The sequence below is a fragment of the Labeo rohita genome, chromosome 6 (assembly GCF_022985175.1).
Source record: "Labeo rohita strain BAU-BD-2019 chromosome 6, IGBB_LRoh.1.0, whole genome shotgun sequence".
NCBI lineage: Eukaryota > Metazoa > Chordata > Actinopteri > Cypriniformes > Cyprinidae > Labeo > Labeo rohita.
This window is the reverse complement of record NC_066874.1, coordinates 8,251,000-8,265,763: the sequence shown is the minus strand read 5'-3', so window position 1 is coordinate 8,265,763 and position 14,764 is coordinate 8,251,000. Positions and strand designations below refer to the sequence as shown.

General features: G+C 37.4%; 1 protein-coding gene across 1 annotated transcript in view; it reads left to right on the top strand.

Moving 5' to 3' along the window:
- The window catches only part of pcnt (pericentrin), a 46,670-nt gene that overhangs the window by 22,017 nt on the left and 9,889 nt on the right, over positions 1-14,764 (top strand). The window contains exons 26-40 of the mRNA XM_051112119.1: positions 1,766-1,983; positions 2,439-2,601; positions 2,698-2,889; positions 3,994-4,226; positions 4,329-4,448; positions 5,701-5,937; positions 6,097-6,264; positions 6,353-6,505; positions 6,674-6,835; positions 7,899-8,894; positions 9,701-9,871; positions 11,181-11,681; positions 12,704-12,806; positions 12,933-13,105; positions 13,192-13,386. Of these exons, the coding sequence (XP_050968076.1) occupies positions 1,766-1,983; positions 2,439-2,601; positions 2,698-2,889; positions 3,994-4,226; positions 4,329-4,448; positions 5,701-5,937; positions 6,097-6,264; positions 6,353-6,505; positions 6,674-6,835; positions 7,899-8,894; positions 9,701-9,871; positions 11,181-11,681; positions 12,704-12,806; positions 12,933-13,105; positions 13,192-13,386 (3,785 nt within the window). The remainder of the gene's footprint in view (positions 1-1,765; positions 1,984-2,438; positions 2,602-2,697; positions 2,890-3,993; positions 4,227-4,328; positions 4,449-5,700; positions 5,938-6,096; positions 6,265-6,352; positions 6,506-6,673; positions 6,836-7,898; positions 8,895-9,700; positions 9,872-11,180; positions 11,682-12,703; positions 12,807-12,932; positions 13,106-13,191; positions 13,387-14,764) is intronic.

The following is a 14,764-nucleotide window of genomic DNA, read 5'->3' as shown; positions in this document are numbered from 1 at the left end:
ATCCTGAGCACGACTGACAAGCATTTAATCTAGTAAAATATGTTGTAAGAACTGCTGCTCTGTAGTATATACACTGAGCACGTGTGATCTAGGGATGCAACAATACAGTTAGTCCACGGTTCAGTACGAACTAAAAAATTAACGAACCGTTCAAGAACGACCCATAACTACCAGCCAAGAAAACTCTAATATGGATAAAGGCATCGCTATCACTGTAACTGAATAAAAACAAGATATAATGTTAATTTTGAATGATGGAATATAAGGACAATAAACGCTTGTCTGCAATAATATATGGTTTATCAAGCCATCTTGGTGTTTTTCAAGCCATCTTGGGTATTTTCATAATGATTAAGTATATTTGTAAGCCGTTGCTAATTGACATACAGGATAGAATATTATAGAATGAGGCAGACAATATAAGGAGCCACATCAGATCACAAAAGGAACTTATTTCAAACACTCGACTGATGCTGTGACGTAAAAATAAGTTATATTGTTCTCTTTTGTTGGACAACAAGTTTAGAAAGGCTTCTCAATGCATGTCATTAGAAGGGAAGATGCTCTGCAAGTGTTGCTTTTTCAAATATAAACGGGGCGGTGTTTCCTCATCTTAGCACGTGAAATCACAGGCGCACACAGCAAATTTTGAGAGAAATAAAACAAGGAAATTATTTAAATGCAGAGCTGAAAACAGCAATTCATGGTCCGCGTGTATTGAACTGTGGATGTCGTACCAAACGGTTCAATATTATATCGAGTATTGCCACATCCCTAGTGTGATCGCGAATCTCAAAAGTGAAAGTAAAAAGCAATCATGTATTTAGAAGCAGTTTCAGTGCCCCACGTGTTAATAGCGGCTCTCTGATGCCCGCAGTTTATATACAGTATAATTACTCAACGATATAACCGCATTCGCAGAAACTGAGACGGCAGAAAAGTGCATCCTGTTTGCTTTCTTTATTTTACAAAAGCGCCATGTTTTGTTGTTGTTCTGAGTGCACACAAATAAACATAGTCTTTATAGATTGGAATGATGTATTACTTTTATTTGTATGACCAAAAAGGAAGTATTTTAAGAGCAGGTGACTGCACTCGTGCCTCCATCTGTTATGCAGTAAACGCACAACTTTTCAGCTTCCACACTCCGCACAGGCACTTGAATGGCGCACATTTTTCTAGGTTAACATTAGATTTAGTGGCCATGTAAAGTTGCTACTGCTTACAAATTTTAGATGAAAAGTCATATTTGAGGTCGATGAATTATAGGTGAGTGTTTGTATGTGCTGCCTGATACACTATATTACCACAGCCGTTAACGATCTGTCCATCACGGACTGCGTGACTTCGCCACTTCCTGTAGAATGTTTTTTTTTTTTTTTTTTTTTTGTCTTTTTTTCAGTGACTAATAAAATTTTGGTCAACCAAGCCTCTTCTCGTTGACTATAAGGAGGCAGCCCTAGTTCACACACAAAAAAACCCTTTTTGTTATCATCCAATTTAATGATGACAACTATAAAAGTTGCTAATACATTTATTCGTACAATATCTTTTCTTTAACATTTTAAAATTCATAAAGGAAGCTTTGGATGATAATCTCAATGTTCCAAATATCGTTTGATTATTTTTGGTCTGCTTTCAAACAGATTGTAACAATTTATGTTTCTGTTTGTTTGTTGTGTGTGTGTGTGTTTTTTTTTTTTTTTTTTTTTTTTTTTTTTTTTTTTTTTTTTTTTTTTTTTTTTTTTGTTTTCCCCCCCTTCAGGAGAGGTGGTTGGCGTAGAGGGAGATGCTGATTGTAGTGTGTGGTCTTCGGCTGTGGATGAGGGATTGGAGTTGTCTCAGAGGCTGTGTGACAGTGTGTTCTATGGGCCGGAGGGAGAGATGGAGGCCGAAGGCGAGGAGCTCATGCTGGGTGCCTGTACACGTCTGCGCACCGCTGTGGATAAACTACTGGAGATGCTATCTGAGTCCTCACAGCAGGTACTACGCTTGTGCTCGATGTTATATGCTGTTATACTTTACTTCATATGAGTATTTTGAATTGGCATCAGTTTTAGTTGGTATCAGTTATCCCTGCTGTTACTTTTGATCGTCCTTAGTTATCCTTGCTTAATAAGAGTGTTGCCGTATAAAAAAAAAAAAAAAAAAATAAGTAACAAAATCATTCTTAGTGACCCTAAACTATGAATGGTTGCATGTGAGAATTGTGATTCAGTTTGTAATTCAAAGGTAGATTATGTAATGTGTTTGTGACTTGTGACTTTTTTTTTTTTTTTTTTTTTTTTTTTTTTTTAAGTCCTTGTTTCACATTATGTTCTTTTTGTGTGTGTGTGTGTGTGTGTGTGTATGTGTGTATGTGTGTGTGTGTGTGTGTGTGTATATATGTGTGTGTGTGTATATATATATATATCTCTTTCTGTAATTCTCTACTGTAGTTGGAGCAGATATGTGGTCTGCAGGCTATGCTAAATGAGCAATTCAGAGATGGAGGTGAGGCCGGAGCGTCTCTGCTGTTTCAGAACTCTCAGCTCCTGGAGCAGCTGGATCATGAGGCCAGCCTGAAGAGCCAGCTACAGTTGGAGCTGCACAAGGCCGAAGGTCAGAATACCTATATATGGTCTGTTATCTATTGTATTACTATCTCTGTATTAGGCATTTTGACTTCTCATTTGCTGATGACATTTATGCCTCTAGGTCTAATGGAAGGCTACGTAGCTGAGAAAGCTGCTTTGGAGGAGGCACTTCAGCAGAAGGAGACGCAGCAGCAGCGCCTGGCAGAGGAGCTGGAGAACACGCGTGTACAACTGCAGCAGCTCAGTGAAAATCACAACCTCCTCCTGCGTCAGAGAGAAGCCCTCACAGCTGGCCTCGGAGACACTGAGAAGGGTGAGAGAGGAAGGGTTTAGGGCCATGATTTAAGCTGACATGCTTTAGTTTATTCTCAGATTGAATTGCATAACACCAAATTATGTAACATTAGACTGTCATTCGGTGCATGCCGAATAGTCATGGCCTGTTAAAGATGCATCTGTTGGTTTGCACACAGAGTAGGGGTGTGCGATATGTGTCATCTACAATAATATCCCAATTATAGTTTTAACAATATGTGAACTGACAATTTAGAACCAAAAAATGCATTGAATGCACACTTTCGCTGTGCAACGTAGCCTTTTAGAGCAAGTTCTGTTTTGCACAATCGTGAATGTCTAAAAAGTTCAGTAAACAATAAGTAAACACAGGATTACATTTGTAGATGCACTGTTGTCTGTTTTCACTCTTGTGAACTAATCACTGGACAGAATATGAAGAATATGTAAAATTTGTCGAGTCATCTGTCTATGATGGGCTCAAACCAGCCAAGGTACCAGCACAAAAACACACTTTGCAAAATACTGTCTAAAAATTGACCAAATTAGTGGTAATTTTGAAAATATATCGCACACTTCTAACAGAGTGAAATTTTTAAGATCGTATGCTTGTGATGGAGGGTTTAGTTTCATCCTACAAATTCTTTCTGCTCTGTAGGCTTCCTCGACACAGAGGAAGAGACAGGTTTGTCATGATGATCTGCGATTGAAGTGTTTGTGTTGAAAATTTTCTTGTACAGTTTTGAACACTAAATGCATTCGTTCCAGATGAGGTTTGCAATTTTTTTTTTTTTTTTTTTTTTTGATTTGTGGTTTATTAACGCTCTTGCTTATCCTGTGACGTTTTTGTTTTTTTTTTTTTTTTTTTTTTTTTTGCTGTTTAACTTGTTCTAAACTTTTGGTTTTGAAGGTCTAAAAACATTTTTTCTTACGAGTCTTTCTTTGCCAGTTTCTTCTTGATCCAGTTTGCTGTGCTTTATTTGTGCATTGAGAATGCACAAAAGGTCCGGAGCTCCTGTGCATGTTTGCATCTTAATTTGCGTTTGCATTTTGTGTGTTGTTGATCTGGAGACTGCTGGTACTCATTCATTTTTATTCATTGGTCCTCCTGGGCTCTTTGCAGCTCTTCTAGCGGAAGCTGAGCGTCTGGGGCAGGAGTGTGTGGAGGTTCAGCGGCAGGCAGAGAAGGACTGCGGTGGTTTGGCGTCTCGTCTGCAGATGCTGGAGCAGGCCCTGGAGGAGCAGGAGAGCCATGCACATCAGCTGGAGGAACAGCACCGCCTGCAGACTGAAGACCTGCAGCAACACATTAATGCTCTGGAGAAACAGCTCAAAAACAACCGCCAGTTCATAGATGTGAGTGTTTCCAGCAGATTAAGTGTCTGAAATTCAGCGCCAGAAAAAGTGAATGTGAGCTAAGGGAATTAAATGACTTTGCTTTTTTCCTCTTATGTACAGGAACAAGCAGTGGAGCGGGAGCATGAGAGAGATGAATTCCAACAAGAAATAAAGAATCTGGAAGCTCAGCTGAGACATCCATCTAAAGGACATACAGGAGGGGACAGTAAGGGTCAAAGGGTAAGGGTCAATGTCTAGTACTTTAGATGTGTTTGTCTAACACCCTTTTTGTGACTTGATTAATCGTGATGGGTATGTGAGCAAAATGATCTGGCAGCAACTTCCCATCCCTTCTCAAAATGTTCTACAATCACTTCATTCCAATGTGTTTTTCCCCCCAATTCATGTTTGTAAAAATTTAATGTTAGAAAGTGTGTGTGTGTGTGTGTGTGTGTGTGTGTGTGTGTGTGTGTGTTGTGTGTGTGTCTGCTCACCAAAGCTGCATTAAATTTTTTATTTTTTATTTTTTTTTTCCCCTCTCAGTGTGCTTTGAGAGTTAAAAAGAACAACATTTATTTAAAAGGTTTTATAAAAATGAAGTCTTTACTGTCATTTTTGATCAAATTAATGCACTCTTGTAAAATAAAATGATTTTGGGGGGGGGTCTATATGCTATACATGCATTTCATACAGTCCTATTTCTAAATTCTTCATGCAGTTCCATTTTTAATATGTCTGTGTTTCTGGTCTGATTCTGACTGATCTTGGTGTAAAAGAAAAATCCAAAAAATGCCCAAATCTTAAAAAAAAAAAAAAAAAAAAACCTGCTCTTCCATACCACATTGCTCACATACTCTGTCTGTGACAAAGAGACTAAAGCCGTTCTGATAACTCTGACACCTCTGAATGATTTGAATGTTCATCTAGATGCTTTTTTTTTTTTTTCTCCCTAACTGAATGTTGTAGATTGAGGACTTGGTTCTTCAGGTATGTTATCCAGCTGTAGTCATTTTCATGCTGGTAGCAAATGCATGGCTTACGCAGTGTTTAAGTAGTAGAGCATGTGATGGATATTGTCCGTTCATTGTCTTTTGTCAAACTTTTTTTCAGCAGGTATACATCGGTCATGTCTATAGTTAATGTCTTTTTCCCCCCTCTTTCATCCTCCTACTCAAACGCACACATACACTTATCCTCTTTTCTCTGAAATGTCTTTGCTTACTACTGTAGTGGCATCTGAAGGTTTTATTTAATAGCTTTATTGCCAGAGCTGTACATTTGTGTCTGTTGTATCCCCCTTAAAAGTCTAGATTCTTTGCAAAACTGTTGCTTGAATAATTTATGGCTAATTTGTGCTGCTGTGTGGCCTCTTTTCCCAGATAGATGTTCAGTATTTGTATTCAAATAATCACATTCACTTTTGTTGGGATTGTAGCCTGTTCCTTTCCCTTGTTATGGATACGTGTGACTCTCTTTGCCTAATTTTGTACAGGTGGAAAGTCTCCAGGCTCTGATCAAAGATAAAATGGAAGACTATAGTGTACTGTTGTCAGCAAAAGAGCAGTGTCAGCGCGATGTAGAAGAGCGTAATGAAGAGATTGAAAAATTGACAACTCGTATCCGTGAGTTGGAGCAGGCATTGCTGAGCTGTGCAGAGGCCAGCCGAACTGTCACACAGCTGGAGCAAGAACTTCAGAAAGCACGCAAGAGCCTTCAGGAGCTCACACAGGTGCAAAGAAAATACACATACAAGAGTGAATGTGTATTTAGACATTTCAAAACCCATGCATTTTTGACTGCTTCAGTTGTGCGTTAATGTTTGGGGAGATTCGTAGAATGAATAGTACGTATTTCTAACCAATAGTGATCTGTGTGTTTTTACTTTTAGGATAAGGAAGCTTTGCAGCAGCAGCAATATGCAAATAAGCTCCAGATCTCTGCCCTACAGTCCAAACTTGATGAGACCAGACACCGTTTCCCTGATATGACCCCTGACCCCAACCTCCGAGAGCAGCTGGAAGCCACACAACAGGATCTGCAGACCAAAGAACAACAGGTGTGTACAGAGACAGTGAAAGAGAAAACGGGCTGTTTTGTTTCTAGTTAAGACGTGAAATTGATTTAAGAGTTTTCTTCTTTCTTAGGTGGAGTTGCTTTCAGAGCGTATAAGCGAGCTTGAGAAGGATTTGGTTGTGAGAGAGGAAGAGGTTGGACAACTAACACTACAGCTGGAGCTCAAAAACAGAGAGAACAAAGCATCAGAGGAGCAGCTCCATGCGCACATTACGCAACTGCAGGTAAGGCTGTGGTCTCGGTGAAGTCTGGCAGTTCTATTGTGATTGTAAACATCACAACAAATTGCATAAATTGTATTTATAGCACAGAACCTTCATAGTGTAGTGGATTTAGTTAATGATTGTGTGGAGGATGTTAAAGCGAGGTGGAACTCATTCTGTGTCATTTAGGAAACTGTGGACACTCTGACAAGGCGACTAGAAGAGGGCAGCGATGAATCCATTCTTCAGCTGCCTTCTGCTCTTCTGGAGGAGAAGAATCTGGAGATTGACCACTTAAACCAACAGATCCTCCAGCTGCAGCAGGAGCTGGACATGACCAATGATAATAAGGTAGGACAAGTATGTCCATGTATGTTGTTGTTGTTGTTGTGTGTGTGTTTTTTTTTTTTTTTTTTTTTTTTCCCCCCCAAGTTTCTTACTTGGAAGTACACAAAAAAAGAAAAAAAAACAAAGGATTAGTTCACTTCCAAAAATAAAAATTTCCTGATTTACTCACCCTATGTGATCCAGGATGTTCATGTCTTTTTCTTCAGTCAAAAAGAAATTTAAGGTTTAAGGAAAACATTCCAGGGTTTTTCTCCATATAGTGGACTTCAATGGGAGCCAATGGGTTGAAGGTCCAAATTGCCATTTCAGTGCAGCTTCAAAGGGCTCTACAAGATCCCATCTAAGCAACAAGGGTCTAACTAAACAATCCAGCACTGGTCATTGGTCATGTCCAGCTCCTGCTGCAGCTGGAGGATTTGTTGGTTTCGTTATGGTGTATATATAAAATATATAGTATATATTTTAGAACAAATGCTCATCTTGCACTAGCTCTGCGATGCGCATCTGCGACTTCACACGTTATGTAATCACATTGGAAAGTTCACGCACGGTTAGTTCCTCGTCTGTGGGCTCCGGTTCAAAAAGGTAAGGTAGGGCTCCATCTCATTTTCTCCATCAACTTTAAAATCGACCCACACTGTTGTTTTACCTTCTTTTTTTGTAAAGGGCGTTTGACTTTTCACGTTCACTTTGAAAACAATGGGTCAGTACTTCTGCCTACATCATGTGTGACCTTTTCAACATGACTACATAATGTGTAAAGCTAAGCTGGTGCAAGACTAGCATTTGTGGTTAAAAAGAGTATATATAATAATATTATTATTATTATTATTATTATTATTATTATTATTATTATTATTATTATTATTATTTTTATTTTTATTTTTATTTTTATTTTTTTTATTTTTTTTAATTTATGTTATGGTGAAAAATCCTGGAATGTTTTCCTCAAACTTAATTTCTTTTTCACTGAAGAAAGACATGAACACCTTGGAAGACTGGTCATTTATTTTGTACTGATTAGGTAAGTTGCTGGTTTGTAACTAGGCCTCATTTTCGTTTTCAGACTCTGGAGGAAAAGCAAGCTGAAATTGAAGAGCTACGCTCTCTGGTCGAGCGTCTTCGTTGTGACCAGCAACGTTTACGCCAGGCAAAGGAAGAAGAGACTGAACAGCTCCATGAGGTTATTAACAAGCTCCAAGAGGAGTTGAGCCAGCTTGACCCCAACCATCATGAGGTCAGTGACCCCAACACTGACAGCCCCGAGTCATCAGACTTCCCCTGGTCCCCTCATCCTCTCCAACAGAGGGCGCCTGAAGAAAGCCTGTGCCAGGAGCTCAGCAGCCACACGCTGCAATCATCTCGCGCTCGCTTGCAAGAGTTACAGATTGAGCTGGAGCGAGCAGCTGGAGAGAAGGACTCACTTCAGAGACTGTTGCTCTCCCAAGAAGAACAGTATGGAAGCCAGGTAGAGGCGCTTGGCAAGAGTCTCGGAGAGGAAAGGGGGAAGGTGGTTGTGTTGGAACAGGAAGCAAATGAGCTGAAACTCCAGCTAGAGGAGAAATGGACAGAAGCTGAGAGGTTGGCGGCTCGTGTGGAGGTGTTGGAAAATACAGAGCGAGCTCATCAGTCCAGGCTTAAAGAGTCTGAGCTCCAGCTGAGAAGTGCGGAGGAGAGAAGAGACGAGGTCCAGCAGGAGCTTGCAAGGCTGCAGGAGGAACTAAAGAACCAGTGTGTTGAGAAGGAACTTCTGGAAAACCAAATCTCCGAGCTGCAAAGCAAAGAGGAGGATTGTCAGAATGAACTTGATGCTTTAAGGTACAAACTTGATGAGCTTGAGGAAAACGTAGATGTAGGCAAAGCCACCATCATTGCCTTGGAGACGAGCAAAAAAGAACTGTTTGTTGAGAAAGAAGCTCTGAGAAAACGGGAGGGATGCCTCCAGGAGGAAATAGAGCGTTTGAAACAGGAAATGACATCAAAGACTAACTACATTAAAGAACTGCAAGAACAACAGGAAGAGACTGTGGCTAAACAAGGGGAAGCTCAAAAAGAAGTACTGGTGAGATACTTGGGAAAACTTGTTTTAAATCAAACCCTGCTTCCTATAGTATTTGAGTATTTAGTTTTCATTTCCTAACTGTGGTGGAAATTTGAGCTGCACTGCAAACAAACTGTAATAGCTCTTGGCAAGAGTAAAGTTTATAGCCCATAACAATAATGTAAACAGTGAGTTATTTGGGGAGTTGTCTCAAGGTTTCAAGCTTTTCAGGGTCTGTAATTAGTTGCAGATCAACCATGTGTGTGCAGTCTGGGTAGTGCTTGAAGTTACAGAAAGAAAAAAAGGGGAGGGTCCAGTATAGAATGATTTAGTCCAACCCTCTGGCACATGAGAGAATAGCTCACACGGGAAGTAAATTTACAGAAAGAGGAAGTCTGTCTGAAGTATTTTAAACAGTTTACTTTTAAAGCTTGATCTAGACTTTGGATTTGTTAGTCATGAGGTAAAGTGGAGACCTGCACTGTTTATATTTGCTTCGTTTGGAGTATGTTGGAGCTTTATTCTAGCAAATAACATTTAATTTCTTGGAACTTTCTTTCTAGTTGTGAGTCTACTTTTGTTGTGGTTGATCAGCAGGCAAAAACCCTGATTGCTTTAATGTGTAATAGTTGTCATATTTTTAGATTGTTTTATGTTAACTGGTTAGATGGGTATAGTTTACATTCCTCAACAAAAATTGAGTCATGCATTAAAACAGGAGCTTGTTCTTCTGCTGTATGACTTTAACTAAAAATAGTTTTGTAACTGATGTAACACTTCCTATGTGTGGTGTAAAGGACAGACATTTTGAATGTTTGTTTTTGCAGACATGTGCTGAAGAGACCTTGGCTAAAGCTGAGACTGCTTTACGTGAGAGAGAACAACAGCTGATCCACCTGAGGACGGAGCATGATGCTTTAAGGGCGGAGCTAGCAGCTGTGAAGGAGGGGCTTAGCACAAGCACAGAGAGAGCCGAGAAACTACGGGAAGAGGGACAGGTATGTGCATTAGTTCCTTAATTGATACACATCTTCTAGTTTGTGTGTTAAATTAGTGTTTCTAGCCTGACTTCTGTTCAAATGTAAGATTTGGTGGTTTACAAGCAAAAGTTTTATTACCCAAGTAATGCATCATCAACCACGATTTGCAAAATAATTTAGCCAGTCATTATAGCAAAATATACCAGATAGGATGATGACTGTTAGAGCAGGGGATATATATATATATATATATAAAACATCCTCATTCTGACTTGTACATATTAAAGTATATAAAAGAATAAGGGAGCATATTAAATTGTGTTTTAAAGTAAAAAAAAAAATCTTACTGACAAATGGGCAAAACCTAGGATAGTAGCAAATTTAACAAATGTAGAATTACAACTAATTAGTATTTGGGGTGAAAGTAATTTGTCTTTTAATGTCTTAAATTGTTGTTGTTGTTGTTGTTGTTTTTTTTGGTAAATATGCCTGGCAAGACTGTTACACTGAATGGCATTTTAGTGGGTATCTTCTGTAAATAAGGGAAAAATGTGACGACATATAATATAATATAATATAATATAATATATATATATATATATATATATATATATATATATATATATATATATATATATATATATATATATATATATATATATATATATTTATATTTATATTTATATTTATATTTATATTTATATTTATATTTATATTTATATTTATATTTATATTTATATTTAATTACTTATTTATTTATTTATTTTTTGCTCAGAAAACCAAAAATGCAATTAAATCAAACAGGGATTTTTTTTTTTTTTTTTTTTTTTTTTTTTTTTTTTTTTTCCCCCACCCTTGACCAACATATTAGTATTTCATTTAAAAATCAGAAACTTGTAACGCGTATGTGTGTAAACAATTTTATTTGGATGCAGTTAGTCATATGACAGGTCCGTCACGGTGGATTTTAATTAATTAATTTTATTTATTTATTGGCTCAGGTGGCTCATGTCATTTTTTAATTTCAAAGATTTTTTTTTTTTTTTTTAATCAAAAAGGGGTAAATGTGTTGATGTGGTAACTTTTTCAAAAGATGAAATGTTTTTATGAGGAGTTGCTTCTGATTCGATACAATATGGATTTAGTTGAAAAATGTTAAGTTACGGCTGAATTGTTTGGTCTAAATGGACCCAGAATGCAAAATGTACACAGACTTAATTCTTAATGAGGGTTAATGAAATAAAATATTTCATACAGCACAAGCACCAGTCACTTTTTTTTCAGAAATGGAAAAATCAAGTTTGCTGATTTGATCTTTCACCATCAGACAAAAGATCGTGCATTGGCTGATCTCGAGTTCCATAACCAGCACCTGAAGGCAGAGCTGCGGGGTCTGCAGGATGACCTGGCTGTGCAGGAAGAAGAGTTGGCCTATCAGCAGCGGGAGCTAGAGCAGCTCCGACAGCGCTGCAGCCTGCAGGAACACCATCCCAAACACGGTCACCGCTTTCTTGAAGGCCTTTCCCGTGACCCATCCCTCTCCGCTTCTCTATCTTCCCCTGAAGTCCTGCGTAGGTTGGACTGCAGTGAAGAGCGGCCCTCTCGTCTGCAGGTATCTCACCTCTCAGAGCTCAGTGCGCTACACAACGCCAGCCTGGAGCTCCACAGCAAGCCTTCACCTATGGAGCGGGACAAAGAGAGACCACATGCCAGACAAACTTTTATCCCACCTTCAGAAGAAGCTCCACCCAGCTCACACACTGCATCCCCATGCTCGCTTACTATGTCCGAACACCTTTCTGTGCTTGACTCGCTGGATGCAGATAAGGTAAGCATGCAGTTAGTAGTATTTATGTACTACTAATAGCATTCTTTTGATACTGTACTTCTTTTTTTTTTTTTTTTTTTTTTTTTTTTTTTTCCCTAAGAAATATTTATTCCCTTTTTTCTAGTTTCTGGGTTTTGATTTTTAATATGAATGTATCATTTCATTAGCCAAAGTTTCTGAATTTTGACATCTTAACATCATAATTTAATTTTGTAACTATTCAATCAGTCTTTTAAAATGTAATCAAATGAAAATCTTCTCTTCTGCTCACCAAACCAGCATTTATTTGATCCAAAGTACAGCAAAAACTATTTAAAATAACTGTTTTCTATTTGTATACATTTCAAAATGTAATTTATTCCTGAGATCAAAGCTACATTTTCAGCATCATTACTCCAGTCTTCAGTGTCACATGAATCTTCAGAAATCATCCTATATGCTGATTTGCTGTTCAAGAAACATTTTGTATTCTCAATATTTAAAAGTGTTTTTTTTTTTTTTTTAAGGATTCTTTGAATAGAAAGATACGAAGATACAAAGATAAGCATTCATCTGAAATGAGCTTTTGTAAGATTTCTGTTTCAGATAAATGCTATTCTTCTGAACTTCCTGTTCACCAAAGAAACCTGAAAAAATCTACTCCGCTATTGTAAATAATTATAATGATGATGATAATGATAATGATTTCTGAGGGATCATGTGACTGGAGTAATGATGCTAAAAATTCATCTTTGAAATCACAGGAATAAATGATATTTTAAAATATTCAAATAGAAAAGTTATTTTAAATAGTAAAAATATTTCAATTTTGCTGTTTTTGCTTTGGATCAAATAAATTAAGACTTAGTGAGCAGAAGAGAATTCTTGAAAAAACATAAATTGTACTGTTCAAAAACCTTTGACTGGTAGTGTATATAAAAAAAATGCAATAGTTAGAATTGTTGTCTCATATTATTGGTTCTCTCTGTTGACGTCGTGATTGGCAAGTAAATGTGGTAATGGTGTAGCTGTTATGTTTTAAGGTTCATGAAATGGACAATTCAGATATGACACCATCTCGTTCTCCGCTTGGTTCCACCTCTCCTGTCTCTGTGCCGGAGTGGGTCAGCGATGGATACGGCAGCAGTGAGTGTTGTGTTTTGTTTTTTTTTTTTTTTTTTTTTTTTTTTTTTTTTCCCCGTTTCTGTAAGAGACTGCATGTGTTTAACATGTCTAACAAGGAAAATGATATTAACCTTTTTGTGTTCGTAGATGTGAGCTCAGAGTTGGAGGCCATGCTGAAGGTTGAGTTGGAGAATACAGAGCGTTTAGATGCTCATTTTGTGGAGTATCTGCGCTGCAGAGGAATGTCACCTGCTGAAAACGCAGATAGCGCTGCAGGCAGCATGCATGAAAACCATGAGGCCCTCACACCTGAATTGCAGGTAAGCCACATCATGTATGAGTGACAGTAGTGGCACATCACAAGAAGAATTAATTGACTTGGTGATTCTGTATCTATCATTTATAGGCTATGTTGAAGCGTGTCTACCAGGAAAGCTGCAGAATCCTGTCATTGTCCCATCGCCCTGCCCCGTCTGGCCAATCCCGCCCAGATTCTGAGCCTGCCCCGCCCCCCTCCTGGCAAAGGGAGAGACGGGCCTTACAGGAGACAATTCTATCGCTCAGAGAACTGCTCTGCAGGATGGCTGACAGGGAACCCAGGGTGAGGCTCATTTGTGCATTGCTTACGTGATGGATCCTTAAAGTCGTGCTTTAATCATGTTGATAATTTAGAGGCCCTGTTTTTCTGATCAAATGTGATTGAGTAGGCTTTATGGGCCATACTGCAGAATTGGTCCAAAGTCATAGTTGGAAACTTCTTGGGAGAAAAAAATGTCTTTTTCCAAAGAATTTGTATGTATGCAAATTGTATAATATCCAAGGTACACATTTCTAGTAATTGTGCATTTGATTCTCAGTGTTTTTTTGGAAAGTTTTGGAATATTTGTCCTCTTACCAAATTTGTCATTACCATAACACAGTAGTTATGATTAAATTATAAGGGTTATATTGACCTATTAAGATTTAGCTTGCATCTAGATTGTAAATATATATTTGCCATTTTATTACAAATTTTCATAGGTAAATCCATAATTAAATTAACAATATTTCAAGTGTAATTTGAGATTTGTTATATTTTGAATCCAATTTTTCTTCGTAAAAGGCAAAAAGTTAATCATACTGATTTCAGAGTTAAGGATCCATTAGTTTGAATCTACACTGAACCAAAAACTATCATAACATCTTAGATGTTTTGTCAAAAATTAATTATACTGAATTATCAACTCAATCAGTTTAGGTAATGACAGCACATTTTAACTTGCATACCAAAATAAATTTTTAGTACAGTTATGCAATTTTTTTTTTTTTTTTTTTTTTTTTTTCTTCCCCCAAATATGAGGATTATGTGTTCCCTTTTGTCAGTAATGACAAAAAGTAATGCCAGTAATGCCGTTCCTTACAGTTACACACAGATTTTTCAGACTTTTGAACACATTAACCTCAAAATAATGAGATCTATCTACTCGCACCATATAGCTATGAGAGAGAGTGACACAGGAATATTTCCTAATCATAAATTTATGGGTTTAGTTAATATCTCAGGCAACAGACTAAAACATACACCGTTTCGGTAGCAACATGAAAAATGTGGGAAACTTTTTTTTTTTTTTTTTTTTTTTCCCATAAAATTTCATAATTTACAAAGAATTTATTCATTTATTTTTTTTTTTTCAACTTCACTTATTAAAAGAATCAAAAAGATAATTTTAAAAACAACAATGGGGGAAAAAAACTAATAAAAAATTACTTCAATATCATTTTCATAAATTGAAATTTAGGGGTTAGGGTTCAGGACAGCCACCTCCAGTTGTAAGCACTCAATAAATTATGATTTTAGATATATTAAGCTTACTAAAATTTTAAATATTATTGTGGGTTTCAATAGATAATAGAAGAATCTTAAACATCTAAGGTTTGAATACTTCATGAATGTGTTTTTTGGTTGTGGGACAGCAATTCTGTACCAATTCTGTAGAATG